This window comes from Neolamprologus brichardi, chromosome 6, assembly GCF_056152115.1.
Source record: "Neolamprologus brichardi isolate AB-2024 chromosome 6, ASM5615211v1, whole genome shotgun sequence".
Lineage (NCBI taxonomy): Eukaryota > Metazoa > Chordata > Actinopteri > Cichliformes > Cichlidae > Neolamprologus > Neolamprologus brichardi.
In genome coordinates this window covers 13,588,612-13,598,802 of record NC_142109.1, presented here as the reverse complement: position 1 = coordinate 13,598,802, position 10,191 = coordinate 13,588,612, and the positions used below count along the sequence as shown (strand labels likewise).

The 10,191-nt window shown below is 38.5% G+C and overlaps 1 protein-coding gene across 1 annotated transcript; it reads left to right on the top strand.

Annotated features, from left to right (window-relative positions):
- Nucleotides 1-568: 568 nt before the first annotated feature.
- Nucleotides 569-10,146, top strand: noazfp (nucleolar atypical zinc finger). Its single transcript, XM_006787041.3, has 10 exons — nucleotides 569-618; nucleotides 1,024-1,181; nucleotides 1,274-1,293; nucleotides 1,397-1,467; nucleotides 2,803-2,879; nucleotides 5,886-6,012; nucleotides 6,088-6,192; nucleotides 6,336-6,382; nucleotides 7,956-8,073; nucleotides 8,779-10,146. The coding sequence occupies exons 2-10, from the start codon at nucleotides 1,062-1,064 to the stop codon at nucleotides 9,042-9,044; spliced, it is 951 nt and encodes a 316-aa protein (XP_006787104.2). The 5' UTR covers nucleotides 569-618; nucleotides 1,024-1,061; the 3' UTR covers nucleotides 9,045-10,146.
- The last annotated feature ends 45 nt before the right edge of the window (nucleotides 10,147-10,191 follow it).

Genomic DNA, 10,191 nt, shown 5'->3' with positions numbered 1-10,191 from the left:
ACATCAAAAAGTGGATTTAAAGGTAATTTTAATGGTTATATATGAAGCACAATTTGATTTAAAAAAGTTTTAATTTAAAAAAAAGGCATTTTGGAGAATTCTATTTTATATTTTGGACTTTTTCCTAGCTGCTTTTTCAGCAGCTAGGTTTACATCTTGTCTCAGGATTGTTTCAGTGTCATTTATACAACGTATGGGCTATTTTCAAGTGTGGTACAGGAAATGTGCTGCAATTGTAGAGCTCCCATTAGCGTTAGCACATGGAGTAGCATTATAAGAAAAACTGGAGCCAAACACATTCGAAAAAGAAATGATCTTTTACTAGTTAAATTTAGATTTTATTGTAATATATACTCTATTATATATCATATAGACTATATCATTATTATTGCAAATGTTTATTGTGTTATTTAAAGTAGGCCATATTGTATATTTATGCATTACCACTGCCCTATAAAAAAGTAAATTATTTAACTTCAATCACTAAATGAAAAGAGGTGACGCTAAGCCACCATAACCAAAAACCAGCATATGTGGAACGAATGTTTTTTAGGCGAGTGTTCCGGCGTACACATTTTCAGGACGGACCTAGCTGTGTTCTCAGAACTGATCATTTCGGTAAAGAAAAATACAAAAAAGAATATATTTTCTTTTTAATTACGCTGGCGTGTAACATTTAGAACACTTAGGAGGTTCCTTTACAGTCTAAAAGTCATGTACACATGTGTTGAGTGGTGTTATAGTTTATTTTAAATGTAATTTGCTTATGAGACACCAGCTCAGTCAGCAGACACGGGAGCTGCTAGCCAACATGAACAGAAATGTCAGAAACTTTTTATAGTTGTAGTGCTTGTTGTCGTAATTCACCACCCGTGTCGCTGGCTGTAGTCCCTGTGCATCTTATTGGAAAAGCACTGAGATTAGAAATCAGCTAAGAGTTGCTCGTTCTTAGCTGAATTTCACGCAGAAGAAGTCGCCCAGTTTTCTCCCGGCGTGGTTCACCCCGTTTGTCCGTGTTTGCAGGTGACGGAGTCAGTGTCAAGCTCCGCGGAGAACCAGAGATGCCCAAAAAGAAAACCGGTGCCCGAAAAAAGGCTGAAAATCGGAAAGAGCGAGAGAAGCAAATACGAGCCAACAGAGAACATGTTGACGTGGCCAAACACCCCTGCAACTCCAACATGGTGTGTAGCTGCGGTAGCTGATAGATGCCCAATTAAAACAACAGCAATGCCTTAATATGTATCTAATCTTTTATACTGTTACATTTTTGCAGGAATGTGACAAATGTCAGAGGTAAGTGATTTTATTCACTTATATGACCAATGTGCAACTGCAGATTCTCCATAATTCTGAGATAATTAACATTTTTTTAAACGTTTCTGATGCCACATGCTAGAAAACAGAAGAACAGGGCTTTCTGTTATTTCTGTAACTCGGTGCAGAAGCTGCCTGTCTGCGCGCAGTGTGGTGAGTACACTGCACGTGTTATTTGAGTAATGTTGGAATGATATTCATTTTAAAGCTAACACTTCCTGCTCATTTGTGGCCTTCACATCCAAGCCCATTCAAAAATGTGCCAATCCAGCCAGCTCAGTGATAGCAAGGTCCCTGCAAGGTCTTAAAAAGGTTAATATAACCTAAATAAGCAACACATTGTACCAGGTCATTAATTACTTAACAAAAAGTAAGTCCAAATTCAGAAGCATTGTGTGGAAACATTATTCACACCCCTGGATTCATTCACTTGTAGAACCAGATTCAGCAGCAGTAACAAAGTAATCATTTTCTAGCTTGACTGGACTGTGATTGGGCCATTCAATCATCGTAATGCTTTGAAAAAAAAAAAAGCCATTCTGTTGTACATTTGCTGTGGTTGGCTCAAGCTTTCGATGTCCTCACCTTTGACGGTAGAATACTTTGGTGTACAGAGGATTTTACATGCCTGTAGAATCTTGGATGTTGCTCTCGGGTTTTTTTGTAGTTTCACGGAGCACTGCACAGACTGATCTGTGAGTGAATTTGTTGGAATCTCCACTTTTGGAAAGATTATGACATAGTGTTAACGTACCTGAATGCTCCAGATCAGCAACCTGCCAAAGCTTCTGTTATTATAGAGGTGCTGACAGTTGCTGATTATCAATAAATCAAGTTCATTTGATTAGCAGTACCTGGCTGCTACTTACACTGTTAAATACTAGGGGGGATGTCATTAGTTTTTCCACACGTTTCTGCATGTCGTGTCATGCTAAGGACTAGATGATTTTTTTTAATGTGCTGATATGTAAAACAGTAGAATTGAAAGAAGGTTTAGTTGGTTTTTTTTCACATAACCTTACATGCTTCTACCATTACACTCCATTATTTTGTTAGATAGATGATGAAAACCACACAGTTCAAAAAGTTTGGCTCATGAACTCTGTGGTTTTGTTTTGTTTTCTTCTCTCTATGCTCTTCTCCTTTATTATTATTCTGGTACAAGTTCATTTTTATTCAGCCTGTCTTGAAGCATGCTTAATCATCAATATAAGGAAGTCCCAGAAAGTTTATTCTGTTATTAGCGTGGGTTTTTTTAGCGTTATCAGAAGGTTTAACTCAGGCTTAGTGAAAGCTTCTGTATTTACTTTAATAAAGATATTTCTTGGTTGAAGACAGTAGCTTTGGCAAACCTAGCTCCTTGAGAGTGATCGTAACTTGGCTAAATGTTGTGAAGGGGATTCTGTTCATGTATTACACTATTTACCATTACACTGAAATTATTTGTGTTCGTTTTATTCATCTGTAAAGTTTTCTTCCTGTTTTTAGGTAAAATGAAATGTATGAAGTCATCGGATTGTGTTGTCAAACATCCAGGGATCCACAGCACTGGAATGGGCATGGTGGTAAGTTTATTGTATATTTAAGTTTTCTATTCTATATCTGTTTGATTTATTTTCATTCAGCAATGTAATTTATGACTGTAAAAATGATATTAGGTTGACATTATTTAATGGAACATTGTTCTGGTAGGTTTTGTTGGGAGAAATAATATTTTTATTTATTTAGTCTTTGAGATAAATATCTATTTTTCAAGGGCCACCTGGCCAAGAAGATGCACCATGACAAAGTTACATCAAACATCAAAATAAAATAAAACAAGTCAGTTAATTTTGTCAGTGGTAAATTCAATTCAAATACAAGGTCCAGTTCATGCAGTGGCACCATCTGTACTTTCCCAGGGAAACAAAAGGATTCAGCTTTAGTGTTCTCTGAAAGGTATTTCATGAATGAGCTGCAAAAGAAGAGAATGCTGGGTACTCTAGTTGGGTACTCTAAAGAGTGCCTGCAGCTGCTGTCAACAGTGTGACTCAGAGTAGAGCCTTGTGAGTAAATTATGGTATCATCTGCATAAATGCGCGGTTTAGGTCTTCTCTATATTCTCTATATATATTCTTCTCTATATTAATAATAAAAAGGAAGAAAAAACAAGGTCCAAAGTTGACCTCTGCGTGACTCCATTTAAAAGCTTCATAGAAACCTGACTTATATTCATCTGTATAAACACACTGTGTCCTATCTGAAAGGGCATTCCTGAACTAGCCTGTAGTCTTATCATTCTAACTGATGTCACTGAGTCTTTCTAACAGCAGCTCATGGTCATCAGAATCAGATCAACAAACATGGCAGCTTTCAGTCCAAGGCAATAATAATAGAATTTGTTACCAACATAGTTGCTGTTACAGTACTGTTGAGTTTATTTAAAATTCTAGAATTTTGGCGCAAGTAGAAATTTAGGTTTAGGGCAATATTTGTTGAGGGGATCCCATGTTTTTAAAATAATAAAGTATAGGCAGCTTTCTAGATTTTCAGGGATGATGTTAATCTGAAGAATCTGATTAAAAATTGTTTGTGAGGTTCTCAGGTCCAGATGAATTTTTTTGGCTCAATGGCTTTTAAACATTTTAAGATTGCCATAGAGGAAATAGGTTCAGGCACAAAGACGATACAAAATGGGAAAGACAGTTCAATGTAAAGCATCAAGACTATTCTAGATTTGCATTAAAAACATAAGTAGCTGATATAAAATGTCCATAAAGATGCTCAACATGTCTGCTTTATCCTTTATTTCAACTGAGTTATTTAAAATATGTTTAGACAGGGTGGAAATGGGACTGGAATATGATAGTGACTTTATTTGTTTCCAGAATTTAGAAGCGTTTTTGAGGTAGATCGTACGTACAGTGCTGTGGAAATAAACCTTTGCTACATTTACATTTTTTAGATCAAATTTTTTGGGTAATACAAAGATAATCTGAGTAAGTACAAGATGATGAAATGATGATTTAATTTATTAAGGGGAAATGGCTATTTGAGTCTACACGGCTGCATGTGGAAAGTATGGAAACTTAATCACACCCAGGTTGTGCAGCAGGACAGTGATCAGAAAACATACCAGCAAGTCCACCTGTGAATGATTTGAAAAAAATAAAATGAAGGTTTTCTTTGAGTGGACTAGTCAATGTCTGGGCTTATATGGAGATGGTTTGGTATGACCTTAAAAAAGACTTATTTTGCAAACATTATTTTTTCCACACAGGGCCAGGTAGGTTTGGATAACTTTTTTTTGCCTTAACGAACGAAATCATAATTTAAAAACTGTAGTATGTATTTCCTTGGGTTATCTTTGTCTTATATTAATATTTGCCTAAGGATCTCAAACTGAGTGTGACAAATATACAAATAAAAAATAAATTGGGAAGGGGACGAATTCTTTTTTCACAGCACTGTATGTATTGATATTTGGAATTTCTAGTCAAGGTCCTAGTTTGATTTCTTAAAACTCTAACAAATCCAGTCAGCAGGTTCATTTGTGGCCTGTCTGTTTCAGCTGTGCCAGTGCAGAGCTTTATCGAGTCCATTTTAGGGAGAAAACTTCTAGTGCACAAGGTCAAGACCTGCTCTATTTTTAAATTCTGCTGCTGTGAGAATATTTTGCACGGGGCTGGGACTTGGATCTACATTCTCGTATAATGATAGCAGCAAAAAAAAAAAAGAAGTACTTTAAAATCCCACCGGTATATTAGGTTTATAATCAAATAGCATGGGAGGAGTCCTTTTACACAATGATAATGTCAGCTTTCAGAGACTGTAAATGCAGCAGGACCCTCCCTTGATATGTAAGGCCATTCGATGCCGAATAACAAACAAACCAAGAGATCCATGTTGCCAGCAGATTCCACAACAATCAGCCGCTCATCTAGATGTTGTCACTGATAGCAACAGCACTCCAGACTGCAGGCTAGGAGAATAAACAAGGCCTTAGGCACACCAACAGAGGTCGTCTACAACCAAGAAGCAGCAGCTTGTAGATTCTCTCTGCATTAATCTGGGGCTAGCTATTATTCATGTGGTAGAGCAGATTAGCTACTGATTGGAAGGTTGGTGGTTCGATTCCTGGCTCCTCCAGTCTGCATGCCAAATATCCTTGGGCAAGATACTAACCCCAAATTGCCCTCCGATGCGTTCATCGGCGTGTAAATGTGTGTGAATGTTTATTAGTTGCACTTGAGTTTAGAGTGGGTGTGATTGGGTGAATGTATGTTGAATAGCTTTGAGTACTCCGGGAGACTAGAAAAGCGCTATGTAAGAATCAGTCCATTTACCATTTACCATTCAGTATCACTCTGACACTCTTTATGCTCGCGGTGCAGTGTTGTGCAAGTGCAATCAAAATGAATAATTAAGCTAAGTAGCATATGATAAGGTGTGTCAAGGGTCCAGCTGGTGTTCAGTAATCAGTGTCTGTTTTTGCTACATGCCAGTAAACTCATCAGCAGGTTATTTAAACATAAAAAAAGAAAGTACAATTTCTGATTTTGGTCCTTGTTATTCTCCTACTCAATCACAAGGGGGCAGTGTGCGACTTCTGTGAAGCTTGGGTGTGCCATGGTCGGAAATGTCTGAGCACTCACGCCTGTTCATGTCCTTTGACTGATGCCGACTGCATCGAGTGTGAGCGCAGTGTCTGGGATCATGGTGAGACCACCCCTGTTTGATTGTTTCACCTGCTTACCTAAGTAGAGCCACTGACTGGTTTAACTTCTTAAATAGGAGGGCGAATCTTCCGCTGTTCCTTCTGTCAGAACTTCTTATGTGAGGATGATCAGTTTGAGCACCAGGCAAGCTGCCAGGTTCTTCAAGCAGAAACATTCAAATGTAAGTCACACTGTCATTCAATGGGCTTTTTCAATGGAGTGTTTAAAGCGTATCATTTCCATATGAGCAGATAATATCCAGAGGGTACATGTGCAGTAGTGATGTTACGAATGTGTTTTCATAATATCGTTGTATTATTTTAGGTGTTTCCTGTAATAAACTCGGACAACACTCCTGTCTGCGATGTAAGGTGAGGAAACTATCTGTGAAAATACAATGCAAAGGGATCACAAGCATGTTTGTAAAAATAAACCCACGTTATCAACTTGCATTACAAAACTGTTTGTAACAACAAAAGAAGAACGAAACAAATCTGATAAGACGGCTACAAATTCACATCATTGTTTTCATGTGGTTTTGCTTTTGGTTTTTCTGCCTTTATCTGGAAATATTCCTTGTGTGCAACAGACACGTAACTGAAACTAAACATCAAAGAACGAATAAAATGGCAAGAAAGCGCTACAGGCTGGCAACAATGGACCTGCTGAAAATAGCAGCCGGAGATCATACTGCCTTTAGTTGTTCCTTGTGCTAAGTTTAACAGTTGTCAGCTAATCTTACAGAGGTTAAAAATAAGTTGGTCCTATCAATGACCTATAAGAGCCGTTGCTAGGCCAGATAGTCACAGTGCATACTTTTACTGAAGTGCACAAGTGAAGGAATTTGCCAGGCAGCTCATGACAATATGTGTAGCCAAAGCATACTTTTGCAATAAATCACCTCTTAATGCACAACAAATGAGTGTGCTTATCCTTAAATGTGTATATATAGAGTAATGTTTGTTTATTTGTACTGGAAAATTACAGGATAAAGAATTGCACTAAAAGATGCACTGCATAGACAGCCAGTGCCAATTGAGTAAATCATTGACGTGCATTTTCTCAGGTCTGTTTTAAAGCTTTAAATTAAAGCTACCCTCACGTGCCCATTTGCACACCAAATATTACACATTACATTAGCCTGCTGTAATCACTCCTGCTCATCATGCTAGCTGAAAGGGATGTCTTCTCAACACTGTAAATAATGCTGATCCTCCCTCAAAGCAAAGTTTTAGCTGGAGCTGTTTATTAATTGAGCGTATATGTTCTGCTGGTCTCTTAGCAACCAAACCGCATTTCCTGAGCATGAGACTCTGCCCCAACTCCATATAGACAACAAACAACAAGACTGATTATACTATGATAAGATGGTAATTTTGACGAATTTACGCCAGCTGAACTTTCGCATGCATTTCTGCACAGAGAAGCCATGTTTATTGAGGATATTAGAATGTAGGAATGACTACAGCAGACATTCAGGTTTATCAGGCTTCATCAGGAACAAAATAAAAACGTATGGAGTGGCTCACAACATTTACACAAGTGCTGTTTACGTGGCATTGTGCCACAGTTGCAATCTGATCAGAAAGCATTTGAAATAGGAACTCTGCTTTTTGGGGCAGGGGTTATTTATTTATATTTCCAATTCAATCTTTTTTTAAGAGTACAGTCTGTATCAAAAAGAGGCAAAAGACAGCTGCCATATATTGGTTACAGTGAGTGAGGATCTCTGAATTTGAGACTGGAGGAAGGGAATACGATCGAGTTTTTATGGATGAATGGATGTGGATGAATGAGCTTACTCCTCTTGTCTAAACAAGCCTGAACTGTTACTGCTTTGCTTTCTTTAGTTTTGAAGTTGAGCGAGAACTATGCATCAATATCATGTTCATGCACCAGCGTTTCCATGCCATAACTGACTGAAAGTTGAACTGTGTCTTGCAGGCTTGTTACTGTGATGATCACACTAAGAGTAAAGTCTTCAAACAGGAGAAAGGAAAAGGTCCTCCGTGTCCCAAATGTGGTCACGAGACACAGGAGACCAAAGATCTAAGCATGTCAAGTGAGTGTTACGCAGACCTTTAAACGACTGGAAGTTGTTTAGTTGTTTTTCTTCCTGTAAAGCTCCTGTTTCGGGGAAGTTGCCACAGCTGCTACTTCCCCGCAGACTGTGTTTTGAAAATGAAACAAAACCATGAGGGGAAAAATAAATTCTTCTTTTTCACCAGAAGTCATGTACACAGTGCAGCTAATTGTATTTTCTAGAGAATTGTTCATGAATATTTGGGTTTTTCTCCAATGCTTATTGCTGTAAAAGCAGAGTCTGATGTTATGCAATTAAACTTTGACCTTGGAAGCGGTGCCAAACACGTGTTGGCCACATTGCTGTTCTCTCAAATGTACTGCCAGGATTTGATTTCTATCTCTGAGGACTTGCTATTAGCAGAGTGAGATGTATTTTGAAAAAAATGCTCAGTGAATCTGATATTTGTAGCTCCTCACAAAGAGCTTTAGCAATATTAACATTTCACTTCCGACATGGGACAGAGGCAAAAAAATGTGGAAGGATCACAGCATGGTCATAGTCATATATTGACAAGAGGAACAAAGTGATATATAATCAGTTAAATTACAACCTGAAGGCTTAGAATAAACATAGCTTGCAGAGAATTACGCAGACTGTATCTTACAGGACCTTTTCTTTGTCGCTTCACCTCCATTCGTAATGACACCAGAGCTAACGTTGACACCTGTGCATTGTTCACAGCGCGCACCTTGAAGTTTGGTCGACAGGCCGGTGCCGACGATGACGACGGTTACTACGACGGTGCGTCCGGGTACGATGCCTACTGGAAGAACGCAGCGTCCGGAGGTGGAGACCAACAAGACGACTACGGAGAAGACGATTACTACGAGGAAGACGAGTATGAGGAGGACGAGGAGGAAGAGGAGGAGGAAGAAGATGAAGAGGGCGAACAAGAAACTGCGTCCGAGTCGCTGGCTGGTCTTAAATTGGATGGTGCTGCTGCCTAAGCTGATGGTGACTGATGAGCTGGTGCAGCTGGAGCACGTGGTCCTGTAAACCCAAAGGATCCTCAAGAAAGCTTTAGATGCACAATTAAGACTGGAGATGAATATTAAAGCTGGTGTGATGTTTTAACTTTCCATATGTTACTTTGAAAGAGAAAATAAATTTTTTTAAACAATATTCAAGCAGCTGTATAGAGACAAAATGAATAAAAGACTCAAATAACAGTTTCAATTTAATTTCAGTTTCATAAATTAAATACCTGCTATTATAAGCCTAACTAAAATATTTTGATGGTGCTCAGAAAGCTTTAAGTGCCCTGCTTTCTCCTCTGTTTTTACAGTCAAGCTTGGGTTAAGTTATGAAATTGCTTCTGACTCTTTGCAGTGATTTGTGATACAGGAGCAAAGGCTGATCTTTGTATTTCCACGCTCTAATGGTTGTCACATTTGCCCACCATGTGAATGGTCCCTGGAAACTTAAGAAGATGATGTTACTTCTATTGGTGGCGTGAAGTTGGCATACGTAAGAGGGTTGTTTATGTCATGGCGGTGAACTTTTAAAGAGCTGGGGGGGGGGGGTGTCTTCACTTTCTTTCAAACGAGGTGGCAACCAGTATTGGCTGTTGGACAAATACTCATTCAGATCTTATGAATTTGCCTAGATTTTTTTTTTACAATCAGGGTCTGATTGTTACATTTAGGACCAGACTATCCTTCCATATTTTTTGAAATCCACCAGAATCCACACAAAACTGCAGAGTATACAGGACATTTTCAATAAGTCATGATTGTAAAGCTCTGGCTTGTCTTAAATAGTCCAAACAGCAACAACAAACCTTAAGTGTTAGCTGCTCACCACAATGTGCCTCGAGACTTTCATCTTCCTGTTTATGAAAACCTTCCTCAACCATCTTACCCGTATGCTTATATCCAAAATAAGTCGTCCTGTTTTAGCTTGGTCAGCTGTAATAATAAACAAATTATTAGCTGGAATGACTTGCCTAAATCATTAACTTCACTGGTTTTCTGATCCAGGCAAATTGGCGGCCACTGAAGTGAATTCTTCTGTGGCTTGTTATGAATAAAGCATAACCTGTCCTCATTATCGGTGTTGTGTAATGATTATTGATCTGCTGGAGAGCCTTTTTGT

Bases quoted from the DNA above. Each gene is read 5' to 3' on its own strand.
- noazfp (XM_006787041.3), top strand. From the start codon at position 1,062: ATGCCCAAAAAGAAAACCGGTGCCCGAAAAAAGGCTGAAAATCGGAAA. The intron at 1,294-1,396 runs GTAAGTGATTTT...GCCACATGCTAG, and splicing joins GAATGTGACAAATGTCAGAG to AAAACAGAAGAACAGGGCTT. The intron at 8,074-8,778 runs GTGAGTGTTACG...CATTGTTCACAG, and splicing joins CAAAGATCTAAGCATGTCAA to CGCGCACCTTGAAGTTTGGT.